This window comes from Lynx rufus, unplaced genomic scaffold (assembly GCF_022079265.1).
Source record: "Lynx rufus isolate CCGP_SWC_20201006 ecotype Redwood Valley unplaced genomic scaffold, mLynRuf1.p SCAF_2, whole genome shotgun sequence".
Taxonomy (NCBI): domain Eukaryota; kingdom Metazoa; phylum Chordata; class Mammalia; order Carnivora; family Felidae; genus Lynx; species Lynx rufus.
Window position 1 is genome coordinate 4,508,971 of NW_025814834.1, and position 27,637 is coordinate 4,536,607.

Genomic DNA, 27,637 nt, shown 5'->3' on the forward strand with positions numbered 1-27,637 from the left:
AATAAAAATCTTCTGCTGAGCAAAAGAAAGCATCAACAAAGGGCAACATGCTGAATGGAAGAAGGTATTTGCAAATGACACATCCAATAAGGGGTTAATATCTAAAATACATGAAGAACTTAGATAACTCCACACCAAGTAAACAGTAATAATAATCCAGTTAAAAATGAGCAGAGGACCTGGGTAGACATTTTCTCAAAGAAGACATTCAGATGGCCAACAAACGTACGAAAAAATGCTCAACATCGCTAATCATTGGGAAACGCAAACAAACAAACAAAAAAAAACCGCAAAGAGATGTCACTTCACACTTGTCAGAATGGCGAAAATCAAAAACACAAGAAGCAACAAGTGTTGGCGAGGATGTGAAGGAAAAGCAAACCTTGCGCGCTGTTGGTAGGAAGGCTAATTGGTACAACCACTGCGGAAAACAGTACGAAAGAAGTCCTGTTGTCTCTGTGGTGTTTACAGCTGCAGGATCCACGTAGCGACTCGACCCCACGGGTGTGTGTCCAACGCTGGGCCCACTGGATGGTGGCTGCTGTTATTACCCCTCCCTCGGGACCCCTGTGTGTGTAACTGTCCTGGGCATGTGTCCCACCGCTTCCGCTTTGCCCATCCGGACAGCACCCTCCTGAGCTTCCGTCCTCCCTCGAGCCTCTGGTCACAGGGTTTTATTACAACTCACACAGTGATGGCGAAGGATGGTACCACTCAATGACAGTGGCCCATTCTAACTTCCTAGTAGGAGGAGAAAAACAAGAGTAAGAAAAAAAAAAAGATGTAAGAACTGCATCTCACCTACATTATAAGAAAAAATGATTTCATTAATTTTTAGGCGAGAAAACAAAGCCCTTCACTAAACTTCAACGAGTAATTACGAAGCTACTAACAAAAAGCTATTACCATTCATTTAAAAACCAGAAACTGTGGCATTTCCCGTCTGCGGCAAGGGGGTCAGTCCTGAACAACTGGAAGAGACTCGCAGGCCACCAGGGACCCCAGATGATGCTCTGGGAATCTCTGGTGTGCCCTATGAAGCCTCCCACGCAGGGACGCTTGCCTAGAGCCTAGTCATTTGTAGCGTCCAGCTGGGCCTCCTTCAAACGTGCTCAGGGCTGACACAGCCCTCGGGGCACACATCCACCCACCCTTGTTCACAGCAGCAGAGAAAGTGATAGGTCAAAAGGAAGAAGACATCCTATAGAGCAGGAGAGAGAAGCCCCGCCCACTTGAGGGTGTCCGCCCTTGGGTGCAGAGCTGTCTTGGAGATAAATGGATGTGTCGCTCTCCGGGAGTTGAATCTATATAACCACAAGGTGGTGGCTGAGCACACTGGCATCCCAGTGGTCACACGATGCTGATCATATCAAGTAACCATGATCACAGCGGAGCCCGCAGGAGTTATAAATACACCGCCACCGAGCCCCAACTGGATAACAATTGAGTAATGACAATAGAAATAGCTCACACTCCATAGGACCATCTTTCCCCTTCCCGAAGAACTCTTCTGAAATCAGCAGCCTGGCAATGGAGAGATGGCCAGAGCCGGTTAGGGGAGAGCTTCACATCTTTCAGAAGATGGAGAAAGAGCTTCAAGCTAGAGCCGGGTCCCCAGTGCTCGAGTACCATGCTGCCTTGGTCACGGGAGACCTGAGCCGTCTTGAGCTGCTCATGAACGAGTTCTTCCAGGATGCCAATGTGGTGTTCGAGATCAAGAAGGATGAGATGGAGTGGCAGGTGAAATCCCCAGCCACGTTTGGACTGTCAGGTACCCCTTTTCCTTTAAAGCTCGGCTAGTTGCTTTTCAGGAGCCACTAACACTCCACTGGACATGTAAGTCCAGGGTGTAGACCGCTCACGGGGCCGCCACATTTCACACACTCGAGCAAAGGATGCTTATAAGTGAAATCTGGTTTCTGAGATGCGAGAAATCAAATTAGAAAGGCCAAAAGGATGGTAAGAAGTGCCCATCTGATGCTGGAAGCGTCTCTTGTCTTTCAAAGAGGGCATCGGTTGGGGTGCTCGCCTACCAGTGCCTGCACCTGGAATCCGGGGAGGCAGGAGACGGAGAAGGAACACCTCGCGTCCGAGTGCTCCCGGAGCTGTCCCCTGGCATGTAGCTCGGCTTGAGGGCCTTCTAGGAACCTGTGAGCACCACAGCTACAGCAGGGTGGCTGGGGCACAGCCAGCATCAGCAGAGGGAGAGCCCTTAGCAGGTGCTCCGCCCGGAACCCAAGGAAGCCAGAGAACGGGGGAGGGAGGGGAAGAAATCAGAGGTCCCTAAGTCGTATGTCTGAGCGCATTCTTGTAGCCTGAACACTGCTATGTGCTGAGACCCCCCCCAAGGAGAAAGACACCCCTTTACCCCACTCGGGATGATGAGACTTCCTGACCACCAGGCTGTTGCCAGGGCCTTCTTGGCTGGCACTCCGCATAGGGCACCCTTTTCCCAGGGGGTCCAGATGCAACACATTTACCACGAGGGTTCACGCGTTGGCACAACAGTTCTGCCAGACTAAGGATTTGAGACGCTGCGGTCAGTGGGCCGACGGCCAGCGTCCCGTGTCCCATGTGTCTGACCTGTGGGCTCCGGCAGGCAAAGAATGCGGAAGGTCAGTTTCCAAAGAACGGACACCGTCTTGTTTATACCCCACACAGGGAGAGGGAAATAAACCCAAAACACGGCCAAAGGGCTATACTCGTCCTCCTGAGCTAGGAAGTCTACTTACGGGGTCGGGGAGGGCTCGGTGAATTATTGAATGCTCGATTAATGCTAATTTTTTAAATTACGTACCACCCAGCCCTGGACACACTCAACCACACTCAAACGTTGCAGTTTCAAAGAAGTGTTGACTTTAACCCATGGTCTGAATCCAAAGGCTTCTTCCTTTTTTCTGCCTTAATCTTTCCACCTCTGAGTTCTGCTGGGTTTCTATGGTGTGGCACGCCCACACAACAGAAAGTTAGGGCAGGCTGACGGAGAAGGTGGCGAGCTGTCACCGTGGATGGGGCAGCCCTGAGTGCCAGTGCTGGCCTACGGCCTCCATGCAGACCGGGAAGAGAGGGTGGGTGGCACTCAGGGCTGCGACTGTCCGTGCTCCCTGGGCTCAGCCGCTCGACGCTCCTTGCAGCTGACCACGTGGCAGAAATGACCAAACACGGCTTGCGAACAGCACCCTCTCCCACATGAGAACTTCCTGGTGGCCAATCCCAGCCCCCCTGAAGGGAGTCATGGGGACGGAAGTACACCAGCAGGTTCACAGGGCCAGCCCCCCAGTACCTCGGTGCACCCAGGATGGAATGCCAGTCGCAGTCCAAGGACAGCGTTGGCATGAGGAGCTGACGTTTGGAGGGATGTGCCACGTGGGGAGAAGCCTGTGTCCACGTTCCTCCCGGTGGCGGAACCAGGACCGGGGAGTGGGCGATATAGGCAGCTGATTCGGGCTCTGTGGTCCACACAGCTGCCTCAGAACTCGGGTTTTCTTGAAGACCTTCAAGAAAGTGGAAGCCTACCACCATCTCCCAGGACCCGGACGGAGGTGCTGGCCTCAAGCTCCGGCTGAGCTCAACGCCCAGCCCAGACTCCTTCCTTCAGTCCTTGGGAAGACTCGGGAATCCAGGGGTGGGTGAAGGGAGCTATGGGGTGGGTGGAGTTGGCCTGGGAACTTGGTGTGCCCCAGAGAATGGAGTCTGGGTGCTCCCCCCCTTCCTTGCCCTCCCTAGCCCAGGAAGTAGACTTCCTAGCTCAGGAAAACGAGTCCAGCCAGAACCAGGAGCAAGAACGTAGACCACCGTTACCATCAGGGACCACATGCATCTATCCCCCTCCAAATCACGCCCGGTCTTCACTGGGAAGGGCAGACCAAACCCGTGCGGGCCCACGTGCCAGGGCCCAGCTGGCCACCACCTTCCACTGCCGGGATGACAGGCACATCCCCCACCTAAGTGTGCAACAACCTTCGGGCTGGGCCTCGGGGACACAGGGCAGGCTGGAACCCTGCACCACAAGCAGGTAGGTAATTATGAGTGGTCTTTCAAAACCTGCTCAGCATGGGTCCCAGGAAGGAGGTGGCCTGTGAAAAGGGTCTCCTCTGCAGCTCATTACAGCCATGGTATCGATTCTTCCATCATTATCAGAAGGCATTCCTGCCATGTGAAATCCTGTCCCTTGAAGTGTATTCACCAGGGACTGCTTCCCCCATTTCCACAAGCGCTCCTGGCCGCTAACAACCTTCCATGGGCCTTTTGAAAGCCCAAAGTTTTCAGAGAAGTACAATGTGTAGCACCTGCTCCATTCATCCGTCAAGAAAGAGCAACCCTATACACACACGCGCACACGCACACACACAACCCTAAAAAGCGCAAAGAAACAAACCAGAATTGTGCTGAATGTGGACACCACATCAAAGGGAGCTTCTGAAACCCAGTGGCTTCCAAGAGGACTAAACTTTCTAAGGCCTTTCCTTGAGCAACCTTGGTGCAGGGGGTCAGTTTGTTTCGCCGACTGTCTTCTCCCGCTAATGATAAAGGGATAAGTTTGGGGTTCAACGAGAGAGAGCTGGATTCCAGAAAAATCCACAGCTCACTTTCCTCCCTCAGGCTGTCCCTAATTCAGAGCCTGGGAAATGTGAATTCCTGGCTTACGTTCTCCCACCATCCACCTACTTGGCCGGCTCTCCATTCCTCAATTCCTCGCCTCGTCCTCAGTCGCCCCCCTATTTGGCAAGACCCCTCTTGTTTCTCAATACGGTCCACTCCCTCCGGCTCGGTTTTGGCCCCTATTAACCTTCTTTTTATTCCTTTTCTCCCTCCTGGGTCTTCATCTCCCTCTCCTGGGCCTGTGAGACTCTCCTCCCCACTTCCTACACTTCAGTTTTCCTGGAGATCTCTCTCTGCCCCTCTGCCTTTGTCTTTGCACCTGTCACCCTAGGGTGGGAGATGGCCCTTCTCCTCTTCTCCTCTTCTCTTGTCTTCTCTTCTCTTCTCTCTCTGTGCGCCTAGCTAGATCTGTGCCTCTAGCTGGAACTCACTGGGGTTCTTGGTCCCAATACATACCTCTATATCGTCTATCTTTCTTTATGTACCTACGTGTCCATCCGGTAGCTACTTCTAAGAGATGGTTTCACGCTAGCTGGGCCTTAAGGGACACGGCCCCCCACTGGTCCCCCACTCACTGTACGTCTCCTCTCCCCCAGGCCTCTGGACCCTGGAGTACAAGCGTGAGCTCACCACGCCTCTGTGCCTCGCTGCGGCCCGCGGCCACACGGCCTGCGTGCGCCACCTGCTCAGCCGCGGCGCGGACCCCGACGCCAGCCCCGGTGGCCAGGGAGCCCTGCACGAGGCCTGCCTGGGGGACCACACGGCCTGCGCCCAGCTGCTGCTGCAGCACGGCGCTGACCCCGACCTGCTCAGCGCCGAGGGCCTGGCGCCCCTGCACCTCTGCCGAACCGCCGCCTCGCTCGGGTAAGGACACGCGGCCCGGGCGGGGGCCACAGACCCTGACCCCATCCGGGGCCAAGGCTCCAGAGGCCGGCCACGCCCTCTGCCCCTGGCCCCGCCTCCAGGCTCCGCCCCAGACCCCGCGGCCTCCGCCCCTGGTCCCGCCCCCGGATCCCCAAGGCCTGCGCGGATCCTCAGGACCCAACGGGTCCCCGGCCTGGTCCCTGGACCCTGGACCCAGCCTCGTCCTGTGTCCCAGAATCCGGGACACACCTCGCGCCCTCACCGCACCCAGACTCGCGCCCCGGCCCCTGCCACCTCCGGGGTCCCCGCGGTCCGTCACGGCCTGCTCCACCTGGTCCCCCGCCCTGACCCCGGACCGCGACCCGTCCTCGGTCCCCACTCCCCACCACCCGCCCCAGACCCCGGCCCCCACCGTCAGCCCCAGACCCTAAGCCTCTGATCCCCGGGCCCGGGACCCCGGATCGACCTGAGCGCCTACCCCAGCCCCTGCGTCGCGACTCACACCCGGAGCCCCTAGGACCCCAGACCCAGACCCCACCGCTCCCGGCAGAGTACTGGATCCTTCTTGCGGCCCAGACCCCCGGCCCCCAGTTCGCAGCCCTGGACCCCGGCTCCCCCGGACCCCCGGCCCCCAGTTCACAGCCCCGGACCCCAGACCCCGGCTCCCCGGGCCCCCCGGCCCCCAGTTCGCAGCCCTGGACCCCGGCTCCCCTGGCCCCCCGGCCCCCAGTTCACAGCCCCGGACCCCAGACCCCGGCTCCCCGGGCCCCCCGGCCCCCAGTTCGCAGCCCCGGACCCCAGACCCCGGCTCCCCGGGCCCCCCGGCCCCCAGTTCGCAGCCCCGGACCCCGGCTCCCCCGGCTCCCCCGGCTCCCCCGGCCCCCAGTTCGCAGCCCCGGACCCCGGACCCCGGCTCCCCCGGCCCCCCGGCCCCCGGGCGGGTGTAATTAGCGCTTGATTGCGAGCGCGAGGCGGGAGGCGCCGCACCGAGGTAATGAGCGGGGTGATCACAGGCCTGCAGACGCCGGCGCTGACGAATGCTAAAAGGCCACTGGCGGCGTTGGAGGCTGAAAAATTAGGGTTTTTAATGATAATTTTATGCAGAATAATTGTCACAGTGTGACATAAATGGTTAGCTCCTCGGGCGGGGCCTCGGAGTCCCACAGGAAGCCGAGCTGCGCCCCGCGTTTTCGGGCGCCTGCCCAGGGCCCGGGGTTCGGGGAGTTGTGCAGCTGCCGGCCGACCCCCGCGGCTCCCCTTGCGGGGTGTCTGTCCCCGCGGGGCCCGCAGAGTCCCGGGAGAGGCAGGCGGCTTGCGTTTGCTCGTCGTGACACTCCGTCAGTCAAAATGGTCTGGTCCCTGCCCTCGGGGTTGCGATTTTCTATCACGGTGGTGGGGATTAAACAAAACCACCGTCTCGAGAGCAGGCGGGGCCGCTGGGCTCTCGGTGACCCAGGCGGGGCCACCAGCGACCAGTGTCACTCGAGATGAGAGCAGGGACTGAGAAAGACGTGAGAACCACCTGAGGGTGCCTGAAGGAAAAAATATGCTAACTATACGTATATGTCCTTTTACAGTTTATTTACGTAGAGAGAGAGCGCGCGCGCACCTGCAGGAGCGGGGGAGGGGCCGAGAGAGAGGGAGAGAGAATCCCAAGCTGGTTCAGCACAGCCAGAGGCAGAGCCCCACCGGGGACTCGATCTCACCAACCGTGAGATCGTGACCTGAGCCCAGATCAAGGGTCCCATGCTTGACCCCCTGAGCCACCCAGGCACCCCCTAAACATAGACTTTTTAAAGCAGCTCTCCTCAGGTGTCATTGGCGTACAGTAAATTGCGCCTGTTTTAAGTGCGCAATTTGATAAATCTGGACCTATGCATCCACGACAATATGCATTCACGAGATCGTCCCCACAATCAAGGGAGTGAGCACACCCATCACCGGCAGACGTTTCCCTGCCCCACTGTTATCCCCCCTCCCCTCCTCCATTGTTATCCCACTAATCTGCTTTTCTAGCCCTATAATTCAGTCTGAATTTGCCAGTGGTTTACATTTCATCTGGCTCCTTTCGCGCAACGCGATTACTTTGAGATTCAGCATATTGTGCCGTGGATCCCTAATTCACTCCTTTCCATTGCTGAGTGGTATTCCCCGGTATGGGACTGCCACAATGTGTTTATCCGTTCGTTCGTGTGTTGAAAGACACTTGATTGTTTCCAGTCTGGGGCTATTACCAATAAAGCTGCTATGAACATTTGTGTACTAGCCTCTGTACGGGTGTCTGCTGCCATTTCTCCTGGACGTGTGCCTAGGGGTGGAATGGCTGGCTTGTATGCGATTGAAAGACAACCTTTTAAGAAACTGCCAAACTTTCCAAAGTGGTTTGCCAAGTTGCACTCCCACCAGCAGGGTACGAATGTTCTCGTTGTTTCACTTCCTCGGTAGTGGTTGCTGATGGAAACTCTTTAACTGTAGACCTTCTAATAGGTATGTAGAAATATCCTGTTGTAGTTTTGAGTTGCAATTCCCTAACGACAAGTGATGTCGAGCATCTTTTCATGTACCTATTTGACATCCATCGGTCTTCTTCAGTGAAGTGCCTGTTCAAATCTTGTGTCCCCCCTTCCTTTTTTTTTTTTTACACTGGGTTGTTTTCTTAAAATCTGAGATTCCTTTATATATTCTGAATACAAGCCCCTCATCAGACATATAATTTGAAAATATTATCTCCCAACCTATGGGTTGTATTGTCTTCTCTTAAAAATGCCTTTTAGGAAAATAAATGCCTTTTAGGGGCACCTGGGTGGCTCAGTGGGTTAAGCATCTTCTCAATTTCAGTTCAAGTCATGATCTCACAGTCCTGAGATTAAACCCCCACCTCAGGCTCCACACTGAGCATGGAGCCTGCTTGGGATTCTCTCTCTCTCTCTCTCTCTCTCTCTCACACACACACATACACACACACACACACACACACACATAAATAAACATTTTTAAATGCCTTTTAAAGAATAGCAATTCTTAATTTTGGTGGAATCAGCTTGTCAATTTTTTTTCTTTAGAAATTACCTTGGGTTATAATATCTTTAAAAAAAAAAAAAAGTCTTTGCCTAACCCAGAGTCACAAACATTTCCTCCTAAATTTTCCTCTACAAATTTAATAATTTTACATTTTGCATTTAAGTCTGTGACCCATTTTTTTTGTTAATTTCTGCATATGGTGTGAGGTATAGATCGAAGCTTTCTTCTTTGCATGCACATGTCCGAATGTCCCGGCACCATTTGTCAAAGGGTCTTTCCTTTCTGCCCTGAATTGCCTTTGCACTTTTGTCTAAAATCAACTGACTACATGTGCATGGGTTTATTTCTGGACTCTCTTAAGTGTACACACAGGACAAAGCCTGACTGATTCAACTGGTAAAGAGCCACTCTTAAGTTCAGACCATTTATCACTTATGTACACCGTGAAAAGAGGATTGGCCAATGGTGCCAATGCCTCGTCCCACACACCAAGAAGGACAACTCCTGCCAAGACTTAGATCAGCAGGGGTTCAAGACCTTTGCTTGCACAGCCTGTGTGGATACACACAAGGTTACCAGAGCTCCGTGGTAGAGCCATTCCTCTATATTTGTCTTCTATTTTATTGGCCTGTTTGTCAATTTTGACATCAGTACCACATTGTATTGAATACTAGAGCTCTATAAGAAACCTCAAAGTCAGGTAGTGTAGGTTCTCGGGTGTCGTTCTTTGTCAAAGATGTTTTGGCTATTCTAGTTCCTTTGCATTTCCATGTAAGTTTGAAAACCATTTTGTCAATTTCTATTTTTTTAAAAAAAGCTGCAGGGTTCTGACTGGGGTCAGAATCAACCTTGAATCTCCCCCAGTTGACCCATAGATCAATCTATAGATTTGGGGAGAATGGACATAATAAACACAAGAAATGTCTCCGTTCCTTTAGGTCTTTAATTCTCTCTGCTGTGTGTTTTACTTTTCAGTGTACAGGGCTGGCACATATTTGTCAGATTTCTCCCTAAATATTTATTTTTGGTGCTTGGTAAATGGTATTTTTTACTGTAAATTTTTGATCATGTGTAGCTATTATATAAAATTAATAATTTATTTGTCCATATTGATCTTGTATCTTGCAACCCTGTTAAGCTCACTAATTGTTCTCATAACTCATTGTAAGTTCCATAAGATTTCTATGCAGGCAGCTGTGTGATCTTTGAATAAACATAGCTTTACTTCTTCAGCTGATGCACTTTATTCTTTATCCTGCCTTATTGCACTGGCTAGTATCTCCAGGGCAATGATGAAGAGAAGTAGCAACAGCAGACAACTTTTCTTATTCCTGATCTTAGAGGAAAGCCTAAGTCTTTCACCATTAAGTAAGAGATTAGACATTGGATTTTTGTAGATGAACTTTTTCAGATTGAGAGAGCTCCCCTCTATTTCTAGCTTGCTGAGAGTTTTTATTATTAATGGATATCGAATTTTCTCAAATACCTTTTCTGCATATTTAGACATGATCATACAGTGTGTTTTCTAGTCTGTTAGTATAATGATTTATATTGATTGTTTTTCAAATGTTAAACCAACCTCGCCATCTTGAGATAAACTACACTTGATCATGAATATTATCCATTTTAATAAATTATTGGGTCTGATTAGCTGGAAAAATTTTAATCTGTATCTATGTTCATGAGAGATATTGGTCTGTAATTTTCTTTTCTTGTAATGTCTTTATCTGGTCTTCATATCAGAGTGACACTGGCTTCAAAAATGAGTTGGAAAGTGTCTCTTCCTCAACCATTTTCTTGAAGAGCTGGTATAAAATTGTCATTATTTCTTTCTTAAATGTTTGGTAGTGGGACACCTGGGTGGTTCAGTCGGTTGAGCATCTGACTCTTGATTTCACCTTGGGTCATGAACCCAAGGTCATGGGATTGAGCCCCATATTGGGCCCCATGCTCAACATGGAGCCTGCTTAGAATTCTCTCTCTCTCTCTCTCTCTCTCTCTCACTCCCCCTCCCCCACCCCTACTCACACACTCCCTCTCTAAAAAAAAATTAAAAATATATTTGGTAGCATTCATCAATGAAGCAATCTGGGCCTGGAGTTTTCTTTATGAGAAGGTTTTTAACTATTAATTCAATTTCTTTAATAGCTGTTGTACTACTGAAAATATTTCTTCTTGGGTGAGCTTTGATAGCTTGTATCTTTCAAGAAATTTATCTCTTTCAGCTATGTTGTTGAATTTATTGGCATAAGTTGTTCTTTATTATCCTTTTAATTTTTTTTTTAATTTTTTTTAACGTTTACTTATTTTTGAGACAGGGAGAGACAGCATGACGGGAGAGGGTCAGAGAGAGAGGGAGACACAGAATCTGAAATGGGCTCCAGGCCCTGAGCTGTCAGCACAGAGCCCGACGTGGGGCTCGAACTCCCAAACTGCGAGATCATGACCTGAGCCGAAGTCGGATGGTTAACCGACTGAGCCACCCAGGTGCCCCTTAATCTTTAAAAGCTATAGTATTATCACCACTCTCATTCATGATATTGGAATTCATTATATTGTTTCTTTTATTTTCTTCCCTGATCAGTCTTGTTTTTTATTTCATTGATTTCTTTGTTTGTTTGTTTACTGTTTTCTATTTCACTAACTTCCACTATGGTCTTTATTATATTTCCTTCTTTGATTACCTTGAGTTTCATTTGCTCTTCTTCCAGTTTCTGAAGATAGAAACTAATGTCATTGATTTGATTTTTTTTTTATTTTCTAATATAGGCTTGCTTTTGGTGTTGTACATGTCCCCCCGTGTATTACTTTAGCTAAATCCTCAATGCTAATGTTATATTTTCATTTTCAATCTATTTTAAATTCTTCCTAATTTGTCTTTGGATTTTTTTCTTTGAACCATAGTTATATAGAAGTGCGTTATTTAGTTTTCAAATACTTGGGTATTTTCCAGATATCTTTCTAGTATTGATTTCTAATTTTATTTCCATGTGGTAGGAGAACTTACTTTGTATCTCTTTACTCCTTTTCAATTTGAGTCTTCTTTTATTATCCAAAATATATTCTGTCTTAGCAAATGTTCCATGTACACTAGGCAGGAATTTGTATTCCACAGTTATTGAGAGGGGTGTGAGAGGAGTGTTCTATATATGCCAAATGAGTCAAGATGCCTAGCACTTTCATTTAAGACTTCTATACCTTTCTGTTTTCTGCCTACTTGTCTTACAAGTTATTGAAAGAGAAGTGTTGAAATCTCTGACTATAATCATTTTGTCTATTTCTCTCTATAGTTCTATCAGTTCTTGCCTCAAATATTTTGAAGCCTTGTTATTAAGTACACAGATGTTTAGCATTATTATGTAGAACTGACCTCTATCATTATGAAAAGATATCTTTATCTCTGGTTTTATTCTTTGCTCTAAAATCTACTAAGTCCCCTATTAATATATCTAGTTGATGTTAATATAGATTTCTCTCGAATGGTGTTATCATAGTATATATTTTTCCATCTACATGAGTTATCTATTGCTGCACAAAAAATCACCATAAACTTAGAGACTTAAAACAACACGCATTTCTTATCTCAAAGTTTCTGTGGGTGAAAGTTTGGAAATCGCTTAGCTAGGTTCTCTACTTCAGAGTCACTCACAAGACTGCAATCAAGATGTCAACAAGGGCCAGGGTTTCATATGAAGGATCAACTGGGAAAGAATCTGCTGCCAAACTCATCAGCAGAATTCAGCTCCTCAGGGACTGTGGACTGAAGGTCTCAGTTTCTTGCTGACAAATGATTGAAGGCCAACCTCAGTTTTTGCCTTTATTTTTAAAGTAGATTTCTTGTTGGCAGCCTGTAATTGGATCTTTTTTTAAAATCCAATCTGATAGTCTGCCTTTTAATTGGATGTTTACATCATTTACACTTAATGTGATTTTGATATGGCTAGGTTCAAATCAAACATCTTGCTATTTTTTTCAATCCATTCTTTGTTTACTGTATCTTCTTTTTTCTACCTTCTTCTGTATTAATTAAGGAATTTTTATGATTCCATTAGTCTCCTTTTTTGACTTATTCTATAAAAATTTTGTTGTGTTATTTTAGTGGTTGCTTTGGGGTTTATAGTGTATACATCTATATCCACCTGCTCTCAAGTATTAAGTATACTATTTCATATAGAGTACAACAGCATACTTCCATTTCTCTCCTCCTAGCCTTTGTGTTAATGGTATCACATATTTTACTTCTACATACAATTCCTGCAATAAATTTTGTCTTGTTCTAATAGCCCATACTCTTTTAAATATATTGAAAGACTAAGAAAAAAAGTTTGTATGTTTACCCAGGTAGTTCTTCTTTCCAGTTTCCTTCATCTCTTTGTAGAGATCAAAAATTTCACCTAGTATCATTTTCCTTCTGCTTGAAGGACTTTCTTCAACATTTCTTATAGTGATGAATCCTTTCAGTGTCTGTGTGTTTGAAAAAGTCTTTATTTCACCTGTTTGAAAAGTGCTTTTTTAGGTAGAGAATTCTGGGTTGACAGGGTTTTTTTTTTCTTTCAGTGTTTTAAACACATAGCTCCACTGTCTTTCAACTTAACATTTTTTAGTGAAAAGTCTTCTGTCTTCTTTATTTTTGTTCTTTTGTAATAATGTCCTTTTCCCAGCTTAAAATTTTTCTCCTTATCACTGATTATAAGCAGTTTGGTAATAATGTATTTTGATGTAGTTTGTTCATGTTTCTTGTCCTTGAGATTCCTTGAGTTTCTCGGACCTGAGGGCTTATAATTTTCATCATATTTGGAAAATTTTTGGTAGTTATTTCCTCACATTTATTCTGTATGATCCCCTCCTCTCTTTCAGGGACTCCAATTACACGTATATGACACCATTTTAAGTTGTTCCACAGCTCACTGGTGCTGTCATTTTTTTTCTTCTGCAATTGGTTTATCTTTTGTTCTAAAATACCTGATCTGCCATTATTCCCATCTAATGTATTTTTCACCTCAGACATTATGGTTTTCAACTTTAGAAGTCCAATCTTAGGTCTTTTTTGTATCTTCCACACCTTTACTTAATATGTTCAACCTTTTCTCTAGCTTCTCAAACATACGGAAATGGTCTTAATAACGATTTTAAAGTTCCTGTCCACTAATTCTATCATCTGGGTCAGTTTTAATTGACTGAGTTGTTGTTGTTTTTTCTCTTTATCTTATTGGGTGTTGGATATTTTTCTATCCCTATCAATATTTTTGATCTCTACTCTGAAATGTAAAGTTACTTGGAAACACTTTGATCCTCTTGGGTCTTGCTTTTAAGTTTTGTTAGGCAGGATCAGAGCAGTGTTAAGACTAAAGTTAATTTTTTCCCTACTACTGAGACCACACCCTTCTTAGTAATCTAACCATGCCCCATTATATATGCGGTTTTAAACGCTGGTTGTTGAGAACAGACACTATTCCTGAACTTCTACATACCATGGGTATGATTCCCTCTCTTTTGGGGTGCTATTTCTCCCGTCTTGAGCAGTTCCCTCACACACATACACTAATCACTACTCAACTGAATACTCAAGGGGACGCTCTGCAAAGTTCTTTCTCTGTGAAGACACCCCCTGCCCAGTACTCTGCCTCGCAAACTCTACCTGCCTTGGCCTCCCCAGACCCCTATATCTATCTCCTTAACTCTGAGAGTCACTGGGCTCTGCCTGGGACCCCTTCACTCTGTCCCACTCTGGGAGCCCAGAGTCCCTTTGGGAGGTCAAGAAATTCAGTGTTTGCCAATCATGTTGGTAAGTTCAAACCTTGTGATCCATTTCTGTCCTCAGCTGCAGGCATTCTCTACTTTCTAGCTTACCTTAGTGAAAGCTGGGTGAAAGGCATTTGGAAATTCTCTGTGCTATCTTTGCAATTCTTTCCATAAATCTAAAATAATTTAAAAATAAAAAGAGTTTTAAAAACTAAGTTTGCTTCACACCTTAGGTTCCAGCCTCCTGCTTTACGGTATCAGAAAAATACTGCTTTTTACTAAGAAATGAGAAAGAAACACCTATTCAGAGCACAAAATATTGTGAATTCCATCAATAGCTCTCCTGACAAGCCAACAAGCTCACATCTGGATGTCATAAAGAGCTGAGATATATGCAGACCGTTAGGGCTACAGCTTATCCACTGTGTGATAGAAACTAATTTCCTGGCTTCAGTTGGTTTTTCAGAAATCATACAGGTCCAGGACATTGTTTAATAAGGACTTTTCAAATGCCTTTGTATTAACATGGAGCTTTTTAAACCTCTTTTCTTTTGTCTTCCTCTTTCTCCTCCTCCTCCTCTTCTTCGCATCCCTCGTCCGCCTCTGTCTCTCCGTATGAATCTTTCTCCCTGGTGATTTAATTTGACAGTCTTGACTTATTTAAATCCTGGTTATTGGGGGAAAGTTTGAGATAAGTGATGAATATACCAGAAGTTCAGGCAGAACTATGCAACAGCTGACTTAGAATCCCTTCGATATCAATGATTATAATGGAAAATGCTTGCGGATTCCATTGAACACCTCTACAATAACATAGCCAACTACCTTGAAGGATAAAAAGGTAATAGATGTCAGAAAGGGCTTGGGGTTTCGACCACAGCTTTTCAGCTCTAAAGAGTCCCCCTAAAGTTAGACTCCGAGGAGGTCTGGCTTCAGGTAGTATAAACATATTATCACTTTGACAAGAAAGAGCTACCTTCTCCAGAATCTTTTTATACATAGTAGATTTTAGGTCATCCTTAATTTTTTTACCTTACAGTAGAGAGGGGGTCGTTGACCTACATACAGAGCCATTTCATTTTCTTACTCTTGATGACAATGGTCTCCACACCTCGGGACCCACTTCTGCTCCAACCCCTTTTAGTCAGCAATTCACCATGGGTGCAGGACTTTAAAACCTTTGAGTCTCTGAGTTCCTGGGATTAAAAAAGAAAAATTATCTGTGCTTCCTTCCAACCAGCAAGCTTCAGAATTCAGAATTCAACACACAAAAAAGGATATCAGAGCTTTAATCTAGGAGCCTTTTGAAGAGATTTTCCCAAAAAGAAAAGTTCCAGTAAAGTTACTCTCTTCACGTTAGTAACCTGCTTGTCAGCCTCGCCCTATTTATTATCAGACTCCTCTCCTTGACCCTTTTTTTTAAATCTGAGATAATTAAAATGAGAAAAGGATGAGTAGAAGCCTGATTCTTTCCCCCCCCCCATCTGAAGTTATCTTGCTTTAAACGGAAGTGAGGAAGACTTCCTTCCTTCATGAGCATATCAGTAAAAAGCATGCATGTTTACTTTTTTCATCCCGGTTGGATTAATTTAACTTGGTAAAAAAAATCATTCAGAATCCAGCGCCAGACCTGTGGAAGCAGCTAATCTCCTTAACAATCACCGAAGAGAACTATTGGACAATGCTTTTCTAGTTTAGACGAGGCAAGCTGAAATCCAGGCAGAGAGAAAGAAAGTATGACTTTTCCCGAGGCAAGAAAGGCACTCTCTGGCCAGGTTCAAGCAGAGATAACTGTTCAAAGTCCTCGCACCAACTCCAAATGTCTCCACGGGAGGTTTACCTGCACAAGGTGCCAGGCTCGTGGGTGTTGATACATAATCCGGAAAACTGTGTGCTCTTTCCACACCCCAGAGGAGTGGTTGATTTATTGAGGGGAGGAAACGTGGCCTGATTCAACAGGAGTCTGAGGCATCAGAAGGATATTAAAGAGCAAGGTGTCATAGAGGGGCCACCCCCATCGGGTGATTTGATATTGGTAGAACTTCACGCATTCCTGAACACTTTCAACGGTCTTACTTCCGATGGTCCTCCAGCAGGCCCGCAAGGCATGAGAATTCCCAATCTACAGACCAGGAAACTGAGTCCCATCGAGGGCCCATGTTTTGCAAGTAAGGTGGCACACAGTGGAAATTGCCAAAAGCCAAGTGTTGGAAGAGACACCAATGCTGAACGATCACCTCTCCCTTGTTCACCTAAGTTCTTTTCAAACACCCTGTACAGTCAGGAAGTCCCTGCACATCTCCAGCCAGCACCTTCCAGACATGTCCTATTACAGGTGTCTATGCCCCTTCCCTGACCCTTGATGGCCTCTCAGGTAGATTCGTCAGTTTTCGGATCACTTGCCAAGTCCCATTTGAAAACCTACAACCCACTGTCAGGAATTAGAAGAGGTAATAATGGAAGCCAAGTCAAACCTTTACCCTCTGGGCAAAAGCCTTGATCAGACAATATGCAAATGGCCAAGATGCAAACAAAAAGGTGTTCAGCATCACTAATCATCAGGGAAATGCAAACTAAAACCACCAGGAGGGGCGCCTGGGTGGCTCAGTCGGTTAAGCATCCAACTTCAGCTCAGGTCATGATCTCACGGCTCCTGAGTTCGAGCCCCGCGTCAGGCTCTGTGCTGACAGCTCAGAGGCTGGAGCCTGCTTTGGATTCTGTGTCTCCATCTCTCTGCCCCTCCTGCTCCTGCCCTCTCTCTCTCTCTCTCCCTCTCAAAAATGAATACACACTGAAAAAAAATTTTTTTAAAACCACAAGGAAAAATTTCCTGCTTCACACCCATCAGAGTGGCTAAAGTCGAAAACACCGACAAATATTGAATCTCACCAAGAGTGTGGATCAGCCAGTACTCTTGTACTTTGCATAATAATACAATCACTTCACTAATATGTTCGGCAATTTCTTTTAAAGTTAAATATACACCTGCCAGCTCTTCCACTTCTACGTATTTACCCAAGAGAAACGAGAACATATGTCCACGAGAAGACTTACGCAAAGATGTTCACAGCAGCCTTATCCATAATGGCCAAAAAACAGAGATACCCAAATGTCCATCAATATCAATAGAAGAGGGAATTTGGAAATTGTGGTATATCCAGACAATTAAATATGGCTCAGAAATAAGAAAAATAAATAACGAGTTACTCACACACACAATGATATGATGAATGTCAAAGACATTATGCTGAGCAAAAGCAGCCAGACACCAAAAAGGAGAAAATTCTAGAGAACTAAACCATGAGAGAGATCAGAACAGTGATTGCCTGTGGGTGAAGACTGGCAGCCAACACAAGGAAACTTCCGGAGACGGCGAAATATTCTACATTTTGATTGGAATGTCATTTACACGGGCGCATTCCTTTGTCGAAATGTATACAACTGTAGTCTTAAGACCTGTGCAATCCTCCATATGCAAAGTTTACTTCACCTTAAAAATTCGTACACACCTGCATACATAAAACTTTTCTCTCATCCAGGTGTTGATGAAGGGATGCTGGTGAAGATTCTAGAAAGTTAGATACTACTTCAGGGGCAAGTGGGGCACACAGTGGAGATGACTTCGCAAAGTCTGTTCCTTAAATCATTTCTCAGTTTGCCAAAATGCAGGGTTTCGCTTGCAGTCCGGGGAGAATGTGCCCACAACGTCATCACCAGCCACAACCATCCGTCACTTCAGAAAAAATTTAAGTGGTGGCCATTGCTCAGAGAGAAACCGGAAGGATTGAAATGGCCGGCTGGTCTCTCTCTCAATCTCCCCCCTACCCTTAAGGGGGGGGGGGATTCACATCAGCCCTTTCAACTGTAAACATTTATGCCTGATAGTCTCACAGCTTAGCATCTCGGAAGAAAGGGAAAGAGAAGAAAACACAGAACAGAAAGGGGCGGGTGGCAGGTCCCCAAAGGAGAGCCTCAGCAGAAGGTCCAGGGAAATAAAGTGGAACAGCTCCTCCATCAAAGTCGTGGGGCAGTGGCTTCCCCGTCCCTCATTCGGAGCCAGCTGGGGAGTCTATCCACAGGAGGGAAACTTCTTGCAATGGCTTCATTAGAAAACACGGCTGTATTTTCCTCCCAAGTCTCTCCCCCGCGTCCCCTGCCCCCCACAGGCTGGCACTTGCCCAGCACCCAGACAGTCGCTCCCACCCCCCACCCATGGACCCCGCCCTGGGGCTCCAATCACCCTGCCCCGGGGACGTGTCTCCAGCCCATCAGCCCGCATGGCAACCCTGAGGAAGAAACGGAGCAGCAACGATGATCCAACAAGACTGCTTCGTAACACTCCCTGCGTATGTCATCTCGCATGAAACCCCTTCTGCCTGTCAGAGGGACTGGACAGCAATCGTGTAAGGAGAAGGGCGAAGGCAGCCAGGACTCTCCAAGGACTCCAGCGACCCCCCGGCGATAGGAAGCGCGGTTCCACGTTTTGGTGGTTGCCGGATCATGAAGCTGTCCAGTGATAGCTGGGGTTCCCATCCCAAGCGGGGTGTGCTGGCTGTGGGGTCACCGTCATCTCCCACGTCCCTAACCTTGAGATCACTGCCCAGACCTCAAAAACTGAGTCCAGCTGGGGAACATGGGAGCTTGCGTGCAGAGCTGCTGGCATGACCTGGTGAGAAGCAGGCTGTTGCTACCTGCCCCACGGACCAAGTCCACGAGGCTGGTGACCTCCCCTGCCTTGTCCTGCCTTCTGGGTCGTGCAGCAAGTTTATCCAGAAATTCTTGTGAAGCGCTCAGAGAAGACACACTTCTCCCCGCCCTGAGGGGCTGCATGGAAGATGTTCTCCACTTCCTGAACGAGTAGATCCATGACTGAATGAAAAGTTCAGAAGTAACTTCTGGAAAATGCCTAGCACGGTGCCTGGCTCAGAGAGAGAGAGTTTAACAAATGATACGGCAGGCGGGTGGCCTGACAGACAGCTCTGAAGCCAGAGTAGTTGAGATCTCCACCTTGCCGCTTCCTACCCATATGGCCCTCATGCAAGTCACTGGTCTTTTAAGCCTCAAGTTTCCCACCTGCAAATTCCACCTACCATGCAGATTTGTCGCAAAAACTACAGGTAACCTTTTTCAAAAATAACTTAAAAGATCAAGTACTAGAGACCTCTCAGCTCAGATCCAGACGCTGTGAAATACCTCCTTTGAAAGCTTTGTATAGACCGAGTAATGTGGGGGCGGGGGGGGGGGGTACGCCTGGGTGGCTCGGTCGGCTAAGCGTCTGACTCTTGATTTCGGCTCAGGTCATGATCTCATGGTTCGTGAGTTCGAGCCCCAAGTTGGGGTCCGTGCTGACAGTGTGGAGCCTGCTTGGGATTCTCTCTCCTCTCCTTCTCTCTCTGACCCTCCCCTGCTTGCTCATGTGCACACTCGCTTTCTCAAGAATAAATAAAAAAAAAAAAAAAGACGAGTAATGGGGAGGAGGGGGGCAGATGACGGCCAGCGTTGAGCAGGCCCGGCCTCACAAAATGCAGCGAGGCTTGGCGGGTCGTTGTCAACGGGGAAGAGAGCAAGTAAACAGCAGAAAAGTATTCTTGTGGACTTCTGCACCTGGGAGATTGCCGGGCAGTGCCTCAGGAAGATGCTGGAAGGTAGATGGGAGCCGTGTGTCGGACGTGGGCTCAGAGTCCTACTTCCCCACTTAGAAATAAGTTAAAATGACATTAATTCAACAGCCCTCGATGGGCTCATCTTTATTAACTCCTGCCTTGTGGCTCGAGCTCCTTTTTCTGTGTGCTGTCAACCTCAGGCCGCTGTAACAGCCTGTCACCACAATCATCATCAAAGACGGCGATGAGGGATGGGGGGTGTTAGTGTTTGCCCAAGCTGCTTTGTATCAGAGGCTGTTCAGACAATACAGTGTCTCCTTAATCCCCGTAAGACAGAGACAAGTCGTTCTGGCAGGCCGAGATGGGAATGTACCCTTGGTTCCTGACAGGGGCCGTCTACACCGGCCCCAGGCCTTCGTGAGTCGCCTGTCAGGACAGCAAGAAACCTGCTCACGGAATCTGCCCTCAGAGGAGAGGACTCAGCCGAAGCTGGGCTGCCCACACAGTCGAACCAAAGCTTGGGTGCCGCTGTCCTCGCTGGGCCGTTTCTTCTCCACTAGAGACACTGACACGTACAAGGTCAGGTCTGGGAGGCCCCCGAGACTGTTCTCACTTATCACCACCCCTGCCCTGTCCTTCAGACTCACCCTCTCGGAGGTACTCGGTACATACTTCCTGAGATCGCTGCTTATACCCGGACAGGGCAATGGAAAATCTGCGCATGTTCTGGGACCCTGGAATGCTAGCCATTTCTGAGACTCCGTGAACTGTTGCTGTGACTGGTGGGGGATGGGTTTGTTATCATCAACCTCCGTTGTTCCTGTTTCGAGCCATAACTCTGATCCATTATGGAAATTTCGAAGATACGGGCAGGCAAAAAGGAAAGAAAAGCGTCCCTCGCCCCATCATCCACAGGTAAACACACACCGGCCTATACATTTCTAGGTTTGTTTCTCTCTGTGCCTGTATGTATCTGGTTTTTTAAAAAAACAAGACTGTTCAGTGCTGTTTTGTAACCTAATCTTTTCCCATAACCACTGCAAATAGCTTTCCGTGTCATTAAACAGGCTCCCACACCTTCATTTTCGATGACTGCCCAGTGAGCGCCAGCAGAGATGTGTGCCTCAGTCAATTGTTTGTGTTGTTTTCTCTCGTGCGTGTGGTCTGCAACTTACCCCGCTACCTGCTCGAAGGAAGTGCCCAGATTTAGCCAATTAGAGCTCTTCATTAAAAATGAAAAGGGCACCCGCAGCCCTCCGGAGGATGGGCTGGTTGCCCTCGTTCTTCTGAAAGGTATCTTCGTTGCAAATAGCAACTTGGACATCAGCCAGTTAGGCTCTGGACGTGGAAGAGAGGCCGGGTTGTATTTCCCGGTGGACTTCTTTGGAGAGGCTGGGCGGCTTTAAAAAAAAAAAAAATAGTAGAAGGAAGTGTTTTTGCCATTGTTTGTGAGCGCACACAGGCTCAGCGGCAAAATGAGACGGAACCCTTGATTTCTAACCTCCTGCTGCAGTGTTCAAAATGCCTCCCAGAGAGGCAAAGAGGAAGCTACTCTGAAGCACTCTGATTGTAAAATTTGCATCCTCTCTTAGCTGGTTATTGTCCCCAAGGACATTTCACATCAAATTGTACTTGTTTGTAAAGATTTTTCACCCAAGACAGGCCACCTCTCAAGATAACTGCTGATACGGAGGCTAGAGAAATAGAAGGAATTAGAAATGCCGAGAGTCCCGGGGTAGAAATATACACGGATTTAAGGGCAGCCACTTCCAGCCTGGAAACCCTCGACGGATGATCTCGGTTCAGCCCCCCAGCTAAGTACGTAACAGGAAAAAAGAGCAGCGACATGAAGGAACGCTAAAAGACGTGCATTAACGAGATGCGCTAGTCCAACGTGCTTTCAGGGAATACCAATCGTGGGCTAGCTCTGCAACGGGCACCAAAGAGCAGAGACAAATAAAACCCCCATCTCTACACTCAAGGAGCCGACGGCCTCCAGAGAGGAGTCAAACGTGCTGATGAACACTGGAAACGTGGGGAGATAAATGCTCTGCCCCGAGGTAAATGACAACACAGAGGTATGAGCCTCTGCTGGTAGCACCGGGAAGGCGTCGGAGAGGAAGAGGAGGGGAAGAGAGGAGCGCGTGCGCCATCCGGTGAGGCACAGCCTCCCAGGAAGGAGGGGCCTGTGCAAGAGGCATGAGGGTCCTGTCACAGCAGATGTGCTCTAAGAACCACACCTGGCCGGCACAGGATGGAGCACCAGGGAGTAAAGCTGGTGAGGTCCACGGGAGCTGGGTCAGGCCACCTGGCTCGCACCTGAAAGGCTCTTTCTGGGTAGAACGGAGCAGGGGGCAAATTTAGAGTCTGTGGCAAAGGCCTAGGCGAGAAATGATATGGTCCTCGACAAAGGGCAGTGAGATGGGGAATGGAGAGAGGAAGCAGTTCCGGGGATGATAAAGAGGTGGAGTCCATGGGGCTGAGTGACCGGTGGAAGTGTGGGACAGCTGGGTGACAAAGAAAAGGCAAAGAACACATCACTTACAGAGCAAGACCCCCACGGAGGCAGAAGAGGGCCACACCTGGGGGCAGACGGTCGAGAGGGACTCCCTTCGCCAGACACACGGAGGAAGGACAGAAAGATCATTGCAGAAACGGGTTCTAGCAAATGTGTGTCACTCACGGGCAGAAGGTAGGATGGGTGGCCGCTCCTGAGAGAGCCCCCGAGCTCTGAATGAAGCAAGACTGGATGGCTGACGGGGAGGAGAGGAGAAACAGTGCCTCCAACACTGAATTGTTGGTGAACACAAGCTCCCCGAGGACCAGGGGGCCTGGGGGCCTGTATCTGAGAACCGGGTCTCCTCCAGTGGCACCCAGCAGCCAAATGGGGGACAGCAGGTGGATGACCGTGGGGCTCAACGTGGAAGACACGGCCCCTTGGGTCCCCTCGGTTCCAGGGAGCCAGGATGCCAAGAGAGTGGCCACAGCCCCACCCAGGAAGGAAGGAAGCCAGGCAGGGCTGAGAGATGAGGGGCCTAGGACTCAAGTCTCAGCAGACCAGGGATGAGAAGGGGACCCACAGGCCTGGACCAGCCAGCAGGAGCGGAGGCTTGGCCTGAGGCCGGCATGCTGGAGTGTTAGACTCCAAAGGTGAGGCAAACACGTTAACGGCCAGGTCGGGGAGCTGACCTGGGGAGCAGGTGTCTGAGGTGGGGCTGGTGTTTTGGCAGTGTCCACGAGGGACAAAGGTCAGCACGATGCAGGACTGGCCTCCTGCTTTCGGGGAGAGCTTCCCACTAGCGTCCGAGGCCCAAGGTCCAGCGTGAGCCTTGCCTGGTCATCAGCCTGCCGTCCCCGCTTAGGTAGGAGTCTGGGGTTCTCTCTCCTGGGAGAGGCACTGATGCCTGGGTAACAGGACACTCTGGGGATCCAGTCGGTGAACGTGGAGGCAGCACAAGACACCCACCTCTGGGGGACCGCAGTGTCCTGTGGGCGTCTCGAGTGGCTACAGCCAAGATCCACAGTCTCCAAGGGCAAGTCTGATTGAAACAAAGGTGGCCCCACAATTAGGCACGTTCCACCTACGCTTGCAGCCCTGTAGGAGGACCCCCCAGTGCCAGTCCGTGGCAGTGCCTTGAAGGACGGATGGATTCCCTCTGCGGAAGCGCGGCAAGCCTTGCCTCGCACGGTCACCAAAGCTGCGTAGCTTACAGGGTTACCTGCCGGCTGCTGCGGAAGAGCCTGCCGGTCTAGGGGACCCTCCTTAGCACAGGCCTCCCAAGCCCTCTGTGACCGCCTCCCATGACAAAGAGCCCAGGTAGTTAGTGCTTCGGGCACTGTCGTTTGAACCACATTACCCTCCAAAGTAGCACCGAGCACTTACAAATTCCTCCTAAATTCCAAGTCTGCACGTGGATCCTGAGGAAACGTTGCTAGCTATTTCCACCATTTGCAACGGGTTGGGTGGCCCCACCCCCACCCCCACCCCGGTCTGCCATAATCTCATTTTTTCTCCCCAGCTCAGTCTCGACTCCCATAGCCTGGGCACGGGCCGGCCGAACTCGGGTCCTTTCTCTCAGGGCCGCCCCCCGCTTTCCACGAAGTCAACTGGCGCTGGGGGTGGGAGCGGCAGCCAGGGTGCGGTGGGGCGGGGCGGGGTGGGGGGGTGGGGACAGGGCGCAAGGGCGGGGCAGGGGCGGGGCGGGGCCTTCGGGGGTCGCGCCCCCGCCCCGCCCCGCGCTGACCGGGCCTTGGCCTCCCCGCAGGTGCGCGCAAGCGCTACTGGAGCACGGCGCCTCGGTGCAGCGCGCGGGCGGCGCGGGCCGGGACACGCCGCTGCACGTGGCGGCCCAGCGCGGCCTGGACGAGCACGCGCGCCTCTACCTGGGCCGCGGCGCGCCGGTGGACGCGAGGAACGGCCGCGGCGAGACGGCCCTGAGCGCGGCGTGCGGCGCGGCGCGGCGGCCCGACGAGCACGCGCGCCGCCTGCGTCTGTGCGCGCTGCTGCTGCGGCGGGGGGCGGCGGCGGACGCGCGCGACGAGGACGAGCGCAGCCCGCTGCACAAGGCCTGCGGCCACGCGCTCCCGGGCCTGGCGCGCCTCCTGCTGCGGCACGGCGCCGACGCGGGCGCGCTCGACTACGGCGGGGCCTCGCCGCTGGCCCGCGCGCTGCAGACCGCAGCCTTCGCCGCGGAGGCCGCGTCGCAGCGCACGGTGCAGGCGCTGCTCAACCACGGCTCCCCCAGCGTGTGGCCCGACGCCTTCCCCAAGGTAAGGGGGCCCCCCGGGGACGGGCCTGCGGGGGGGCTCGCGCCGCTTCTCAGATTCAAGGGCCCAGCAGCCCTACCCGCGCCCCCCCCCCGTCCATATGCAACTTCTGATGGGGGTGGGGGGTGGGTGTGCATGTCTGACAAACTCCCGGGTGAGGCCGAGGGTGCTGGTCTTGGGACCACACTTAGAAGAGCAGGACCCAAAAGCCTCCTGGCCGGAGTCACTAGAAAATTAAGTTGCCTGGGGCGCCTGGCTGGCTCAGTCTGTAGCGCATGGGATTCAGTCCCAGAGTCGCGAGTTCAAGCCCCACCCTGGGGGAGCCTACATTAAAAAAGAAAAAAGGAAAATTAAGTTGCCAACCTGACTGTATCCGTCCATAGTAGTTACCTGGCGATGCCAGGCACTAAGTTCCACGACGTCATCATGGCCCAAAATATTTTGGCGGCTTACCTCTTGGTGTAATTGGTAAACAATAGGTATGGGTCTCCTGTGGAATCTGAAACGAAACACCCACTCTGACCACCTACCTTACCGATGAGATTAAGGAAAGTACTTCACACTGTTTGCAGATCTCTGCCATTCCGTCCACACCACACTCCTGGGAAATACGCCAGGCTCATGACGGTCTCCTACCTGCGTTTCAAGCAGGTGAAATGTCCCTCGCTGGGTCAGGGCTCTGTTGGGACCTCAACCCCGCTTTGCAGACTTCACTCTGAGCAGCTTGTCACTTTTCCCACGTGTCAGATCTACCCTGAAATGATAAAGATGACGACTAAAGATGTCCCATCAGAGAAAATACTTAGAAGGTGGAAAATGTTTCCAAAAGTTCCCCAAATATTGGTTGGGATAAGAAGATATTGTCCTCCCCATAAAAGACTTCACTGAAGGGAAGTCGTGCCATTAGATGTCAAATCGAGCATGCTTGATTTAAAAATTATCCCCAGGCTCGCCAGTCATAAGCAAGAGACATACTTTGGCCTGTTAAGTTTTGAACAAATAGCTGAAAAGCTACTACTTTTAAAGGACAGTACTCGGGGTGCCTGGGTGGCTCAGTTGGCTAGGCGCCAGACTTCGGCTCAGGTCATGATCTCACAGTTCGTGAGTTCGAGCCCCGCGTCGGGCTCTGTGCTGACAGCTCAGATCCTGGACCCTGCTTGGGATTCTGTGTCTCCCCTCTCTCTACCCCTCCCCTGCTCATGCTCTGTGTCTCTCTGTCTCTCAATAATAAATAAACGTTAAAAAAATTTTTTTTAATAAATAAATAAAGGACAGTACTCTAGGTGGGCTGAAATAGTAAAATTCACACGTTTCTCTCAAATGCTAACTTTGCCAAGTGTGTCTATCAAAACGTAGGTGAAACGTGGAAAACCCACCCACTGGACTCCCTGAGTGTTTCATTACCTCACCATCACAGTGACAAGTAATTCTCTCGTGGCACTCCACTGTGGCAGGATCTCAGTATGGCAGGCTCTTGACAGGGAAGGAACACCCACACTTTTATATTCTATAACACTTACATTTCTGAGTCATCATTTACATTGTAATGGGTCCCAACCTTCATTGGTCTTAGTTCATCGACCAATAAAATGGGATCAAGACCCACCTGCTGTCCCTCCCGTTCACACTGCGTTTGCATTAAAGCAAGATACTTCAGCCCTCGGGGCGTGAAACTGCATAAAGAAGGAAAAAGAAACCAGCAAGACAAAAGAAGTGACTTTACATGATGGACCAAAAGTGAAAAATATTTGCGGCAAATTCTTTAAAAGAAAAAAAAAAGGTCCACTTGTTTCAGTAGTGACCAGTAATAAATATTCCTTTGTTGGTCTTAGAATCACGCAATCTTTGTGGGTTTCCAAGTCCCAGGCACGACCTCACTGGGCATCATCCCTGGGGGCAGGGCGTCTAGCGCCTGAACTCTGTCTTCAGAGCTGTAAGTACCCTACCTAGACCTTGAGATGCAGGACAAGGCACAGGGCGCCCCCTCTGGGCCCCCGAGGGGCCCTCTCCTGGGATCCGCCCCCCACTCCACCAGCCCACAGGAATGTAACATGGTCAGCGGGCTGCAAGCCGCAGGTAGGTTTGAATGTGGAGGCTGTTTGTTATAGCAGGGACCAAGAGGCCCTGGGAAGTGCTTGGCTCCCAGAAGTGACGATCTGTCTGCGTCTGCAGTTTCACGCCACCTGCGAAGGAACTGGAGCCTCCCTGAGGAATCAATACTCGGAGGCATTCACAAAACAGCCGCACTGCCGTTGCCTCCCCTGCACGGAGGCACCACGCCCGAACCCGCACATCTTCAGTCCCTGTTTGCTGAATGAGTGCAGGGATGCCGGCGACTCCGGGCCACAGCGGCCTGTGGGTTAAACCTTTGGACACGGGGATCTGACTTCTTTGCGCTGTTCCCCACACCTCGAGGGGACGCCCCTGGAAGGAGCGCTGGTGGGGTCCGCAGCCCCCGGCCCCCGGCACTGCGGTCAGGAGCAGGTTTCAAAGGGGAATGCGTTTACCACCCCACTGAGAATCTTCTAAGCAAAGACACAAGCGCCTGTGTTGTTGTGGCCCTGCCCCGGGACAGCGGGGCAAAGCACGGAAGCAGCGTGCTCCTGCAGCCAGGCCCCTGCAAGCGGTCGGTCCGCCGGGGAAGGGGTCTGATCGCCACGCAGGACATCAAAGGGACAGACCCGACTCCGCTCAGCAGACTTGTGGAGCGCGCAGCAAACACTGAAAACGACTCTGCAGGCAAGACTCAGCACCATGGCGGGGCGTAGACAGAGGCACCAGGGAATGTCACAGAGCACGCCGTCCGTGGGCAGCAGCCGTGCTTTAAATAGATGTAAAGAGACACCCACGGAGCTCAGAATTACTGAGGCAAAGGTTTCACAGCGAGCTTATGACATAAATCACAGCTCCCCCAGGCCCAGACAAAGGCACCGTCGCCGCGGCAGGCGGACTCGAAGCATCCATTGGAGCCGTGCGCAGTGCTCTGCCCCGAAAATCAAAGTGGTGTCACAGCTTAGGAAGCAAGCGTGTTGACAGGA

At 50.0% G+C, this 27,637-nt stretch overlaps 1 protein-coding gene across 1 annotated transcript in view; it reads left to right on the forward strand.

Moving 5' to 3' along the window:
* Positions 1-27,637, forward strand: part of ASB18 (ankyrin repeat and SOCS box containing 18) — a 61,722-nt gene that overhangs the window by 18,907 nt on the left and 15,178 nt on the right. The window contains exons 4-6 of the mRNA XM_047085303.1: positions 1,619-1,771; positions 5,199-5,466; positions 24,098-24,602. Coding sequence (XP_046941259.1) covers positions 1,619-1,771; positions 5,199-5,466; positions 24,098-24,602 — 926 coding nt within the window. The remainder of the gene's footprint in view (positions 1-1,618; positions 1,772-5,198; positions 5,467-24,097; positions 24,603-27,637) is intronic.